Raw genomic sequence first — 14272 nt, forward strand, 5'->3', positions numbered from 1 at the left:
CAGTAACCTCGGTGATAACCTGTAACTCATCACTGGGATTCTGAAGGAAACTTCAAAACATCTCGTCAGCATCAACTGTCGATCAACCATCACCGGTTCTGGAGACGAAACATGTGACACAGACGAACCTGGACTTTCACAAACACTTCCTCCAGAGCGTCAACATGTCTCCTGCAGATGTTTTCCAGATGTCAAACTGATACGATCAATAAACGATCATCATGATTCAGGACCAAGAGCGGAAAGACATTTGACTCCTCCCTGCTGGTGTGCACTGTGTCTTAAACCAGGTGCTCCCCTGTAAGAGTTGTTTGTCACTTTTCAGCTGAAGAAAACCAAAACAAGCCTAACAGCAGGAACACCACCCCTCTCACCAGGCAGGCAGTGTGTCCCAAACCGAGCGCTCCCTGTCCTCAGGAGCCACCCGGCCTCGGGCCCCAAACTCAAGCTCAGGGGCCTGAAGCTCCAGACATCATCTGTTTCCCAACAGCTGCACCCTGCCGTAAGCTGAGTCATAAACCAAGCGCTCCCTCCGCAGCCTAGCCACATGTTTCTGAAGCAGAAAATTATTTCAACAACAACAAGCAGCTGCAGGATTCAAAAACCCTCTGTGACCACCCGGCTGGCTCCAGCTCACTCCCAGGCTGCAAGGCCTCACAAACCAAGTGCTCCCATGGACCTGAGGTTGCAGCTGTCACGTCCTGTGTGAAAACACCCACACACACAACACTGGGCCTGTTCTAGCTTAAATCAAGTGCTCCCTCCGCCCCGGAGCAGTTAACTGAGAAACTTTTACGTTTGTACGACAAGAACAACAAAACACCACCCACAGATCTGTCTCCTCCCTCCTGGGCCTGTTACTGAACATTAATAATGAAGCGCTCCCGTTTCCTGGAGCACCTGTCTACCACATCACAAACCAAGCGCTCCCTAATCATCTCTCCAGCAGCTCAGGTGAACATTCATTTCTACATTCAAACGCCTCCATCCAAACCAAGCGCTCCCTTAACCTGAGGAGCTGCTCCGCCCGTCTCTCTTTCCTCCTCTCATCACTCTTCTATGTGCCACCTCCCAACCTGCAAGACGTCTCAAACCTTTCCCTCCGAGCACAGGGTAACCCTGCAGAAGAATCGAACACACCCGCAGTGAACCTTCACATGTAAGCAAAGGCCGCAATGAAATCAAACAAACCCCTCCCCTCTTCTCTGATCCCACTCTAATGAGCTGGCATGTGGAGCATCACAAACCAAGCGCACCCTTGATTAACTCAACACAGTCGTTTTGAATATTGAGACCGAGACACAAAATCACACACACAGAGCAAGAGGGGCATCACAAATCAAGTGCTCCTTCCGTGCTCCCCCCCAAGGCACGCACACACACACACACACACACACACACACACACACACACAACATGCACAAGCATCTTCTCTGCATGAGACTCATCAAACATACCCCAGCTCATGCAAGTGGTGCAGCACAAACCACCCCCCACACACACACACACACAAACACACACATCACCAGCATTGTGTTTATCAAGCGCTCCCTTCATCGCTTCATAAACAGTTTCACCTCCATCAATTCTTTTTCCCATCAGCCCCTGTTCTCACCTCCCCACACACCCTCTCCGCCCAGCTGGCATGTAATGCATCGTAAATCGAGCGCTCCCTTCATCAACACCTCAGAACCACAGCTTCCCTCTACAAGCACCCCCATCTCTCGACCCCGCCCCCGTAGTTGGAATGTGGTGCATCGCAAACCAAGCGCTCCCCTGATTACCTCAACGCTGGAGCTTCCCCTCACATCACGAGCACCTTGCGTGCGCGCGCGTGTGTTACTCCCCTCCCCGTGGACCCCTCCACTGAACTGGCAGCACAAACCAAGCGCTCCCTTCACCTCAGCCTCACATCAGTCTTATCTGCAGAATGTAACCCCCCCCTCATCTTCATCATCATCTTCATCATCATCTTCGTCAGCCCGGTGTGAGGAGCGGGACAGAACGACCCCCCCCCCCCCTGCTCTCAGATCCAGTCACCGGGACACACCGGAGGAGGGTCTTACCTCTGGAGCTGCTGAAGGCGGTGTACCACGACACGGAGACCAGCCCGCACAGCCCGAACAACAACACCGTCAGGAAGGAGACATTACGGAGCCTCATCTCCGGAGGAGCACCGGGAGCATGTCCGCACCGAGAGGGGAGGACAGGGACACACAGAGAGAGGGAGGGAGGGAGGGCAGGTAGAGAGAGGGAGGCGGAGAGAGAGAGAGAGAGAGAGAGAGAGGGGCGGGCAGAGCTGTTACTGTCTGAGCAGCAGCAAGCACACTGAGGGAGAGAAAGGGGGAGAGGAGAGAGAGGGGAGGGAGAAGGAGGAGAGAGAGAGAGGGGGAGAAGAGAGAGAGGGGGAGAGGAGAGAGAGGGGAGGGAGAAGGAGGAGAGAGAGAGAGGGGGAGAAGAGAGAGAGGAGAGAGAGGGGAGGGAGAAGGAGGAGAGAGAGAGAGGGGGAGAAGAGAGAGAGGGGAGAGGAGAAAGAAGAGAGAGAGAGGAGAGAGAGAGGGGGAGAAGAGAGAGAGGGGAGGGAGAACGAAGAGAGAGAGGTGGAGAAGAGAGAGAGGGGGAGAGAGGGAGGAGGCGAGACAGAGGGAGGAGGAGAGAGGGGGAGGGAGAAAGAAGAGAGGGGGAGAAGAGAGAGAGGGGGAGGGAGGGAGAAAGAATTCAAGTTAATTGAACTTTATTTGTAGAAATCACATGATGTCTTTGATCAATATTATAAACAAACACAAACTTCTCTTGATCTTCTGACTAATAAAATAATATTTATAATATTTATAATAATATGTAATGTTACATGTTTTTAAACACAATGATGAGTAACTATAGTTACTACTGTAGTAACTATAGTTACAGTTACTACAGTAGTAACTGTAGTAACTATATGTAGCAGGAGGTACTGTAACTATAGTAATTGTAGTAACTATAGTAACTGTAGTAACTATAGTAACTGTAGTAATTGTAGTAACTGTAGTAACTATAGTTACAGTTACTACAGTTACTACAGTAGTAACTGTAGTAACTATATGTAGCAGGAGGTACTGTAACTATAGTAATTGTAGTAACTATAGTAACTGTAGTAACTATAGTAACTGTAGTAACTATAGTTACAGTTACTACAGTTACTACAGTAGTAACTGTAGTAACTATATGTAGCAGGAGGTACTGTAACTATAGTTATTGTAGTAACTGTAGTAACTATAGTAACTATAGTAACTGTAGTAACTATAGTAATTGTAGTAACTGTAGTAATTGTAGTAACTGTAGTAACTATAGTAACTGTAGTAACTATAGTAACTGTAGTAACTATAGTAGCTGTAGTAACTATAGTAACTGTAGTAACTATAGTAACTGTAGTAACTATATGTAGCAGGAGGTACTGTAACTATAGTAATTGTAGTAACTATAGTAACTGTAGTAATTATAGTCACTATAGTAACTATAGTAACTGTAGTAACTATAGTAACTATATGTAGCAGGAGGTACTGTAACTATAGTAATTGTAGTAACTATAGTAACTGTAGTAATTATAGTCACTATAGTAACTATAGTAACTGTAGTAACTATAGTAACTATATGTAGCAGGAGGTACTGTAACTATAGTAACTGTAGTAACTATAGTAACTGTAGTAATTGTAGTAACTATAGTAACTATAGTAACTATAGTAATTGTAGTAACTGTAGTAACTGTAGTAACTATAGTAACTGTAGTAATTGTAGTAACTATAGTAACTATAGTAACTATAGTAATTGTAGTAACTGTAGTAACTGTAGTAACTGTAGTTTGTGATGATTCCGTCAGTGAGAAAACCTCATTCATAATATGATGATAAAGTTCATGTGGGTGTTGTCTTATGTCTTCAAGTATAAACAGATCAAATGAATTGTGATTAAAGAGATTTAACAACGTGGTGTGGAAACTCATGATAACTCAAAGTGTTTCTAGTTGAACCGCGGTGCTGCCTTGCTCAGGGGCACAGTCTCTGAAGTCACACTGACATCTACCGGTCATGTGCAGCAGGTGCAGGTCAGTGCTCACAAACATGACGTGTTTTATTTCTTCTGCAGAACAAACTTTGAGTGAAAGTTTAAAACTGGATGGAACAGATTGTCTCTGCTGAGAAGCTGGACACGCAGTTAAAGCAGAATTATTACACTCTGATGTTAATACATGTCAACAACATGTCAACAACATGTCAACAACATGTCAACATATCAATTACATGTAACATGTCCATAACTCATCAGACAAAATGAAATGTGACAATAAAAACAATTATTCAAGTGTTTAATGAGACTGAAACAATGACAGCATCATATATACATATACATATATATATATATATATATTTATGTATATATAATGTTCTATACATGCAGGGAGGCAGGGTGGAGGGAGGGAGAGAAGGAGGGATGGGGAGAGGGAGAGAAGGAGGCAGAGAAGGAGGCAGGAGGTAGGGAAGGAGGGATGAGGAGAGGGAGAGAAGGAGGCAGAGAAGGAGGCAGGAGGTAGGGAAGGAGGGATGAGGAGAGGGAGAGAAGGAGGCAGAGAAGGAGGCAGGGAAGGAGAGAAGGAGGCAGGGTGGAGGGAAGGAGAGAAGGAGGGAGAGAGAGAAGGAGAGGAGGCAGAGTGGAGGAAATGAGAGAGGGAGGCAGGAGGTAGGAATGTTGGGAAGGATGGAAGGAGGCAGGGAAGGAGAGACGGAGGGATGGAGGAAGAGGAGGAGGGAGGAAGGAAGAGAAGGAGGGAGGGAGGGAGAGAATGAGGGAGGGAGAAGAGAAGAAGAGAAGGAAAGAGAGAGAGAAGGAGGGAGGAGTAAATCAGAGTCGGAGACTCGGAGAAGGAAGAGGAATCATCCGGGGAGAAGGAAGAGGAAACCCGGACTGAGAGCAGCGTGTGTCCGCCTCGCACACTTGTTGACTACCGTGTGTCCTCGGCCCTGGGCCCGGTGCTGGACTCCTTCCAGCCGGGTGTCGTGTGTTGGTCCCGGCGTGGAGCCGCTGGAACAGTTCACAGCTCCACCGGATCATTTCTTCATCTTTAACTCTTCCAGCCTCCCTGAGCGGGGAGCTCCGGTGATCACACCGAGCCCGGAGCCCTCCTCCCCGCGTAGCTCCGCAGGGTGGCACCGCTGTCTCCGGGCGACGGAAGCTTGATCTCGGCGTGGTGGTCGATCTCTTCACCGCGAGAACACGGCGTCGAGCGGGTTTGGAGCGGAGCTCACCGGAGCTCCAGCTCCGCAGTTGAACGCGGACACACGGTTCATCTCAGGAGCCGGAGAGGCGGGAAGCTGCCGGAGTCACGCAGGCCGAGGAGCCCTCTCCGCCGGGCAGCACCGCTGAGTCCAGCCGGGGTTGAGAGCAGGACCGAACCTCGGATCGGACCTGTTAGCTCAGCCTCTTTTCTGGGTGTAATTAGCTTCTGAGGCGGAGAAAGCTCCGGGACCAGACCGAGCACCACGACCCTCCGCCGGGCTGCACCGCGGTTGGATGTGTCTCCTCTCGGGCTGAGTATCTTCTACAAACCCGGGTCTCTGCACCAGAACCGAGCCTCGACCTGTGCGCTCCTTCCCCTGTCGGTGACCGAGTGAGTGCGGACAGACATGGAGGACTCAGGCCAGGCCAGACCGGCGGACCCGGAGGCCGCGGGCAGCCTCACAGAGAGCCCGCTGGCCGTGAGGAAGAGGGGGCAGCAGTCTCCGGGGCTCCGGGCCAAGTACCAGAGCTCCGGACCGGGCCACTGCTTCAAGAGAGTCACGCTGACCAAACCCACCTTCTGCCACAGCTGCAGCGACTTCATCTGGGGGCTGCTCGGCTTCCTGTGTGAAGGTGAGAACCAGCAACCTCTGCTGCTGCCTTGCTCCTCTGACCTGAGAGCAACCTGAACCAGCCTGGATCACGTGATCAGGCTCAGGTGTGAAGTCATACTGACGATGCTTCCTTTCCTTCTCCGTCTTTCCTTTGGCCTTCTTGTTGTCCCTTCTTCTCTAGTTTCCTTTCCTTCTCTTCTCTGTCCTTTCCCTCTGTTTCCTTTCCTTTGGCCTTCTTGTTGTCCTCTTTCCATCCTTCTCTTTCCTTCCCTTGTCTTTCATTTCCTCTCCTTTTCTTTGACCTTTGACCTTCTTGTTCTTTCTTTTCCTCTTTCTTTCATTGACTCTTCATCGCTCTTCATCGCTCTTTGCTTTTCTTTCATTTTCTTTCCCACTAAGCTTCGACTTAATCATGAATTCAACAGTGGAACTGAAGAGCACATTCAGGACACAGACACACACAGACACACACAGACACACAGAGACACACACACAGACACACAGAGAGACACACACACACAGACAAGATTAAGGACAACTAGTGTGTTACTGGGCACGATTTGTCTGTGTGTGTGTGTGTGTGTGTGTGTGTCTGTGTGTCTGTGTGTGTCTGTGTGTCTGCACAGTCAACTTGTGATTTACTTCCTCTGGTTGGCATGGCAACAGGAGACTGGCAGGGATGCTCTGTGTGTGTGTGTGGGTGTGTCTGTGTGTGTGTGTGTGTCTCTGTGTGTGTGTGTCTGTGTGTGTGTGTGTGTGTGTGTGTGTGTGTGTGTGTCTCTCTGTGTGTGTGTGTGTCTCTCTCTGTGTGTGTGTGTGTGTGTCTCTCTCTCTGTGTGTCTGTGTGTGTGTGTGTGTCTCTCTGTGTGTGTGTCTGTGTGTGTGTGTGTGTGTGTCTGTGTGTGTCTGTGTCTGTGTGTGTGTGTGTGTGTGTGTCTGTGTCTCTGTGTGTGTGTCTCTCTGTGTGTGTGTGTGTGTGTGTGTGTGTGTCTCTCTGTGTGTGTCTGTGTGTGTGTGTGTGTGGGTCACAGCATCAGTTGCGTTAGAAGCTGCAGCAGAACAACAACAGTCTGGATTATGTAACGTTCACTGAACACAAACCTGTGATGTCATCAAAATGCTGCGACACTGAAGCTTTTCATCCCGCCTCCTCATCAGATCCTCGTCCAGATCTTGAACATGAGCATCATCATGTTACGGCCAATAGTTTCTCATTAATATTTACCCATGAGCCTCAGCGGCTGTTGCTATGGAGAAGAGGTCAGAAGCTCCACTGTCAAAACACTTTGTGACAGGATGGTGGCGCTGTTTGGTTCGAGCCTCAGCGTGTGTTCTGTGTTTTCTCCAGTTGGTTTGATCCTATAACAAGTCTATTCATTTGAATCAGTTGTGACTGAGAAGTTTTCCTGCTCGATGGTTCAGAGTCATGAACCTGACAGTGTTTATGTCGTTCACAGTTTCATTCTCCAGATCAGAGCAACATGAGGAGAATTCAAACTCACACCTTTTATGAAACAATGCTCACGACCCTGAGTTCACTGAGACACTCGATGCTCTGCTGTAGAAGAGGATGTTGGGTTAAGTGAAGCCAGATAATAAAAACATATCCTGAACTCAGAGAGTGAGACTCACCACAGTGAGACTCAAACTGACAATAAACACCACAAACTAAATGTCAGTTCATCGACACGCAGAGCGGCTTCCTGTGAGGGTGAGTCCAGGGCCGTCGTGGGCTGAGGTACGAGATCCTCTTCTTATCTTCCTGCAGCTAATGACCTCCTGTCAGTCACTGAGTCATACCAACAAAGTGTTTGTCTTATCTTAGATACTTTGATTATTCAGCTCAGACGACGTTTCACTGAAATACTGAAAACTCTTCTTCCTCCTGTCGAATCCTTCAAACAGACAACACACGTTCTTTATTCTACAATCAAGGACACAAACAAACAGAAAACCGTCAACCACAGAACTTTCTTCTTTAATTCCTCACATTTCAGCAGTGAACCTGATCCTCAGTGTTGGTGCCTTGCTCATGGTCTCTGTCCGCTCTGTGTCCTCAGTGTGTAACTTCATGTGTCATGAGAAATGTCTGAAGACACTGAGATCGGTTTGTTCCTGCGTGACTCCGTCTGCAGTCCAGGTGAGTAACACACACACACACACACAGTGTTTATCGATCAGCCCTGATCACTGCTGCACAGATCAATGCACCAACAGTAAACACAAGTGAGCGGCTGAGTTTCTCTCACCTGCCACCAGATGGCAGCGTTTGTATCTGAGATATTTTGGCTTCATTTCTGGAGGAAGTGGAGACGTGTGGTCGTCTTTAAACGTGTCAGGAGTCTGTGGTCTGTGCAGCAGGAAGAACAACGTGTTGCAGTTTGTGTCCTTGTATTTGTGAAGCGTGATTATTTCTTTGTATCGTTTACATGTTTTGTTATTTCAGTAGCATTAACGCTCTGTGTACTTACGCTGCCCCCTGCAGGTGCCAGTGGCTCACTGCTTCGGTCCAGCAGGTCAGAAGAAACGTTTCTGCTGCGTCTGCAGGAAACACACGGAGGGAAACACGGCGCTGCGGTGTGAAGGTCAGATCACTGTTTTACACACGATGTGATGGTTCGTTCACTCTGTGGAGCAACACGAGGATCGTGGATACAAATCGTGTGTGTGTGTGTGTGTGTTTCAGTGTGTGGGCTGCATGTCCACGTTGACTGTGCCACGTTCACCTGTGCTGACTGTCGCAGCTGTCACGTGGACGGGACCCTGGAGCAGGTGAGCGCCACATTACTACGGTTTAGTACATTTAGTACAATAGGGAGTCTCCCTGACAGGATCTACTTCCTGTTGCTCCAGGATACGTTTCACCACCACTGGAGGGAGGGTAACCTGGCGTCAGCAGCAAGGTGTGAGGTGTGCCGGCGCTCCTGCGGCTCATCCGACGTCCTGTCGGGGATGAGGTGTGAGTGGTGCGGCATCACGGTGAGAACCAATCACAGCGTTTCACAGGAGCTCATTGTAATTAATAAAAACCACCATCAATCAATCGAACCTTGTTTTGTTGATGAAGACTTTAATGATTCTCACACACAGTGAAATGTTTATTAAACTGAGTGATGCTGTTTCAATGTGCAGAGCCATGCGGCGTGTTACCTCAGCGTGCCACCAGAGTGCACTGTGGGACGTCTGCGCTGCATGTTGTTGCATCCGGCCTGCGTCCAGCTCGACTCCAGAAACTTCAGCAAGATGCATTGTTACCGTATCATAGAGAGCTGCCGCCACGAGCTGGGTACACACACACACACACACACACACACACACACACACACACACAGCTCTAGACCACATCCTCTGTGAAGCTGCAGACACACAACAGGTGAGAACTAGAAACTCGTCTCACTTCCTGAAAGCTTCGCTCTTCTGCTCCGAGCTTTGAAGTGAGGATTTAAAGGAACAATTTACCAAAATCATAAAAGCTGTTTTCAGACTGATCCATATGTTTGTTTCCAACACATTCTTCAGCACATGGTCTGTTTTATATTCATATGATAAAAAACTGATTTGGACTCTTTACAGAAATGAGTTTATTTGTATTAATTTATAAACATCAATTTTACAACGGTTTAACAAATGAGATCATTTAATGAAGAAGGTTTGAAAAGTGGCTGCAGACACTGAGTCTCTCCTCCACGTTTCCATCAGATAACTCAGATGACGTAGATCCGCCTCCAGTGGCGTCTAAAGACGTTCAGCCGGCTGCTGCGGAGTCAGGTCAGTTCTCACGCTCAGTGACGGACACACTTTTTATTCCTCCCTCACTTTAGGAACATTTCTGAAACTCGAGAGAAAAGAAAACTTTCAGATGAAATCAAAACTGTGGATCAAAACGTTTTCTGTTCTATTCTCTCTCTTCACATCACCGAGCAACGCCTCGAAGAACTTCTTCAAATTGTAACGTGAGACTCACAGATGAGACTTCAGAGGTCAAAGGTCACAGTGACCTCATGTGACTCTGGAAATGAATTTTACGCAGACTGAAACTACTGATTGGTGAAGATAAACAACCTCACAACCCCATTCATTGCTTTGAGAATTAATCATTAGCTGTAGGGGGCGCTGTTCCTCTGTAAAAGTTACATAGTGTTGATCTAATCAGGCTGAATTTGTAGAATCATGTACAACACAGAGAATATCTCTTTTAATTTATTTAAAATGTATAGAAGGAAGATTTTATATGTATGTGTGTGTGTGTGTGTGTGTGTGTGTGTGTGTGTGTGTGTCACAGGTAAGCAGTTTCTCAAGGTGTTCGATGGTGATGATGCAGTCAAGCGTAACTACTTCAGACTGGTCTCCATCTTTCGAGCCACAAGGAACGAGGAAGTTGTGGTGAGGGTCAGACTTCCCTCTGTCGAACACACACACACAGAGACACACACACAGAGACACACACACACACAGAGACACACAGAGACACACACACAGAGACACACACAGAGACAAACACACACACAGAGACACACACGAACACACACACAGAGACACACACACACACACACACAGAGACACACACACATAGAGACACACACACACACACACACAGAGACACACACACATAGAGACACACACACACACACACACACACACACACACACACACACAGAGACACACACACACACAGAGACACACACGAACACACACACAGAGACACACACACACACACACACACTACTACTACTAACACCACTGTCATCACAACGCTCCAGCGGAGCCTGTGTGTTTTCTATGACACTTAGAAAGTGTAACATTGACTGTGTAGCTGTCTTTCAAAATAAAAGCGTGACGGTTCTGTAACAACAATAAATGCACCAGTGAAAGTGACAGAAGTGAATTAAATTAAAGCTTAATTAGAAAAGTTTTAAAGAACATTAAAATCTAAATAATGAACTCTGCAGCTCTTTATAAACGTTCCACTACCGGTGTTATCCTGCAGGAGGCGGCACTGAGGTCATTCTACCTCCCCGATGAACCTCAGGACTTCGAGTTGCACGAGCTCGGCGGTCTGCAGCGTCTCCATAGCGACGACATCCTGAACCGTAATGGCGGTCAAGACAACAGGATCTCTCTGAAGGACGGAGGCGACGCCTGGCTGCTGAGGCCCAGACCTCGAGGGGCTGAGGTCATCAAGGTGTACGCCGGCTGGCCCAGGTGAGGCATGCTGGGAAATGGAGTTGAGCAATTCAGACGTTTATGTGACGCTGCTGGTTTGTGTGCTCACATTAGAAATACAGTCGGACAGAAGTGATCACAAGTTATGTTTTCAGAGAATGAAAGTTAAGAGAGTAGAAGAAAAGTTGGAACGTTGCATCAGGAACATTTTGATTTTATTCTTTTAAAGTTTTGTGTTCAAGACAAATTTAAGATTCAATTTTAAAAGAATCCCTGAATTCATCTTTGATGGGTTGTTGACATTTTTACCTGTTTGTGTGTTTGCAGGTCGGGTGCAGCTTTCGTGCGTGTCTCCGTCTCTAAGGACACCACGGCAGCTGTAGTCCTCACTGAGGTCCTCAGTCAGCTGGACAGACAGGTACAGTCAAACCCAGGTCCTCTCAAACATAGAGGACAAAGTAAACGCAGATTGAAGAGTCACAGCAGCAAAAAGGACGAGAGTCGATGTGTAGAGCGAGTCGTGGAACAGGTTGATGGTTCAATCCCGGGCTCCTGTGGTCTGCAGTGTCTTCAGGCAACACACTGATTCCATCTGTCCACAATGGTTTCAAGTGATTATATAAAATAAATATCAATAAAATGAGTTTTTGTGTAGAAGCAGTTCAAATAATTATTTTGCCGTTTAGCTCCATTCCTGCTCACTACTGCCCCCTAGGTGAACTAGGTTGAACAGCATACATAGGAAGTGGACAGGCTCTCGTAGACGGACACGATGAAGTAACTGAACCACAATGCAGTTGGGCAATAAATGATGCCACCACATTCAAAGTAAATGAGCAGCTGACGTCTCTGTCGTTCCAGGAGGACGAGTCCAGCTTCAGTCTTCTGGAGGTCTTCATGAGCAGCAAGCAAGGTGAGGCGTCCGTCAATCAACACGTTAGTAAACACCAGCGTGGCCCCTTTAAATCCACGAAGAAGAACGAGCCGTCACACAAATCTGAAAAAATGTCAACAAATTTTAAATGATTTAATCGTCTGATAATTTACACACAGCCTCAAAATAGAATTTTCTGTGAACGGTTGAAGTCGTGTGACGGTTTAGAGCTGAAGGTCACGACCTGTCCTCCTGTCCTGTAGTGCAGAGACAGACGCTGACGCCTCAGGAGAAGATTCTGGACAAACTGCAGGGGATCAGGAAGGTGAGAAGAGACGCAGACGCTCGTCCGTCCACAAACTTTTCACCAGAACGTCTAAAACATTTAACATTTAAAACTGGAGACATTAAATCATTAGGAGAAGAAAGAATGGGATTAAAAATGAATGTTCTGCGTCTCTGCAGTTGTCTCTTCGACAGATGAACCAGACTCGGTTCTACGTCGTGGAGAACAGGAAGCGGGCGGTGCAAGTCAACCTGCTGATTGGAGGACTGCCCCCCCTGTTGGCCAGAGAGGAGTACGTCCAGCTGATCCAGGAACAGCTGACCATCAAGAGTGAGTCTGAGCTCCGCACAACACGACATGATGTCATCGAGGGTTAAAGGTTATTGGGTCTGACATGTTTATTTACAACCTGTGGAATCACCTCACGTCTGAGCGTGTTGTTGTTTGTTTGTTTGTTTTGACTCTCCGGTGACACCTTGTGGCTGGAGGCTGCATGTTCTCAGGTTGTCCGTCACACGTTCATTGTGAAAGTGATATTTCAAGAACACGTTCGAGGGAACGTCTTCAGATCAGTTACAAACATCAGTTAAACTCACAAGATGAACCCCTCCCCCTTCTCTCTGCAGATCACCTGGTCACCATCACCCACATCTACCCCAGTGAAGGTGAGACGGTCGTCAAGGAAACCGCGGAGATAAGCACGAGTGCAGGTCGACGTGTGTCATCTCTTTCTTGTGTGTGTGTGTGTGTGTGTGTGTGTGTGTGTGTGTGTGTGTGTGTGTGTGTGTGTGTGTGTGTGCTCAGGTGCAGTAGTGCTGCAGGTCTCGTGTTTCTCTGAAGCAGAGAGGATCTACATGTTGGCTAAAGACACGTCTGTCGGCAACAAGACGCTGACATCACTCGTCATCCCAGAGATCATGGTAACGAATGAAAATCACACCCCCGCCCACAAACCCTCACAATCCAACAACAACAACATGTTCAAAATCATGAGATGTCATATGATCAGTGATGTCACACAGAATACAGAAGTCGTCATGCACAGTTTGGTCCGTGTCCAGTCAGTTAACATGGAGGAGTCAGGGTCCTATACTGCAGCCAGCCACCAGGGGGCGAGCCGTGTTGTGTCGTATAAACTTTATTTGTAAAACAACTTTCAAAGAAGAAATGAGGCGTCAGAACAGTTTCCTATGAAAACATGAGATAACAAACGATGACTCACTCAGTAACTCATCATCCACGCATCAGCTCTTCTTCTTCATCAGCTCTTCTTCACTGATCGTCCCTGTTGTCGTTTGTCAGCACAACAAACTGGCTGAAGACGTCTGCCCCCTGCTGGTGTTCGTCAACACAAAGAGCGGAGGCCTGAAAGGCCGCGAGCTCCTCTACAGCTTCAGGAAACTTCTGAACCCTCATCAGGTCTTTGACATTTCCAACGCAGGACCGCTGGCTGGGTGAGAGCAGGTGGTGCTGTGGTCCAATCAGATCAGAGGAGGTGTTAGATAATTCGCTGCAGGGACGATGTGTCTGTGTTTGTCAGTCTCGTGTCCTCGGGTCAGTCAGAGTCTTTTGAAAGTAAAAAAACCATCAGGACGTTTGTTCGTCTGCAGCCTCGTCTGACGGGAAGTGTCTCTAACGCTGCTGCTCTTTGTCTCCGGTGCAGCTTCCACACCTTCAGGGAGGTTCCCAGGTTCCGGGTGTTGGTCTGTGGGGGTGATGGGACGATGGGCTGGGTGCTGGGAGTCCTGGAGGCCGTCCGACACAAGCTGGTCTGTCGAGAGCCGCCCATCGGCATTGTGCCTCTGGGAACAGGTCAGACCAACGTCGCCTGAATTTCTGCTTCATGTTTTAGCTTCAGAAGCTTCTCTGACCTCTGCAGCAGAAACGTTCCTTCAGTGTCAACGCTGGTATTTGTTCTAACTTTGATGTCATTTCCTGGACAATCCTCAAAAGATCTGTAGACGTTCAGCTCAAAGCTTCTGTGAGGTAGAAAACAGAAGCTCCCACTTTCTGCTGTGAAGAAATATTGAATGTTAAATTACCATAGTTCTTTATTTTCATTTTCTGAGGATTGACACGGACGCT

The 14272-nt window shown here is 47.8% G+C and overlaps 2 protein-coding genes and 2 long non-coding RNA genes across 4 annotated transcripts in view; 1 reads left to right on the top strand and 3 right to left on the bottom strand.

The window, feature by feature from the left end:
- Positions 1 to 2327, bottom strand: part of mgat4b (alpha-1,3-mannosyl-glycoprotein 4-beta-N-acetylglucosaminyltransferase B) — a 41519-nt gene extending 39192 nt beyond the window's left edge. The window contains exon 1 of the mRNA XM_069531470.1: positions 2067 to 2327. Within this exon, the coding sequence (XP_069387571.1) occupies positions 2067 to 2163 (97 nt within the window). The 5' untranslated portion in view covers positions 2164 to 2327. The remainder of the gene's footprint in view (positions 1 to 2066) is intronic.
- Positions 2328 to 4870: 2543 nt separating this feature from the next.
- LOC109644051 (diacylglycerol kinase theta) overlaps positions 4871 to 14272 on the top strand; it is a 13805-nt gene continuing 4403 nt past the window's right edge. The window contains exons 1-17 of the mRNA XM_069531447.1: positions 4871 to 5883; positions 7925 to 8004; positions 8350 to 8449; positions 8551 to 8636; positions 8718 to 8843; positions 8997 to 9150; positions 9564 to 9632; positions 10147 to 10247; positions 10852 to 11066; positions 11355 to 11445; positions 11889 to 11940; positions 12165 to 12226; positions 12367 to 12517; positions 12814 to 12852; positions 12992 to 13107; positions 13490 to 13641; positions 13851 to 13999. Of these exons, the coding sequence (XP_069387548.1) occupies positions 5658 to 5883; positions 7925 to 8004; positions 8350 to 8449; positions 8551 to 8636; positions 8718 to 8843; positions 8997 to 9150; positions 9564 to 9632; positions 10147 to 10247; positions 10852 to 11066; positions 11355 to 11445; positions 11889 to 11940; positions 12165 to 12226; positions 12367 to 12517; positions 12814 to 12852; positions 12992 to 13107; positions 13490 to 13641; positions 13851 to 13999 (1969 nt within the window). The 5' untranslated portion in view covers positions 4871 to 5657. The remainder of the gene's footprint in view (positions 5884 to 7924; positions 8005 to 8349; positions 8450 to 8550; positions 8637 to 8717; positions 8844 to 8996; positions 9151 to 9563; positions 9633 to 10146; positions 10248 to 10851; positions 11067 to 11354; positions 11446 to 11888; positions 11941 to 12164; positions 12227 to 12366; positions 12518 to 12813; positions 12853 to 12991; positions 13108 to 13489; positions 13642 to 13850; positions 14000 to 14272) is intronic.
- On the bottom strand, positions 9431 to 11076 carry LOC138411386 (uncharacterized). The gene is made up of 2 exons (XR_011244027.1): positions 10836 to 11076; positions 9431 to 9693 (listed from the first exon to the last, which is right to left on the bottom strand). It is a non-coding gene; the product is annotated as an uncharacterized lncRNA (long non-coding RNA).
- Positions 11337 to 14272, bottom strand: part of LOC138411385 (uncharacterized) — a 3433-nt gene continuing 497 nt past the window's right edge. Inside the window, exons 1-3 of the long non-coding RNA XR_011244026.1 lie at positions 13410 to 14272; positions 12146 to 12299; positions 11337 to 12024 (exon numbers count right to left, since the gene is read on the bottom strand). The exon at positions 13410 to 14272 is cut by the window's right edge and continues 497 nt beyond it. This is a non-coding gene — a long non-coding RNA (uncharacterized lncRNA). The remainder of the gene's footprint in view (positions 12025 to 12145; positions 12300 to 13409) is intronic.

Source organism: Paralichthys olivaceus, chromosome 9 (genome assembly GCF_024713975.1).
Source record: "Paralichthys olivaceus isolate ysfri-2021 chromosome 9, ASM2471397v2, whole genome shotgun sequence".
Lineage (NCBI taxonomy): Eukaryota > Metazoa > Chordata > Actinopteri > Pleuronectiformes > Paralichthyidae > Paralichthys > Paralichthys olivaceus.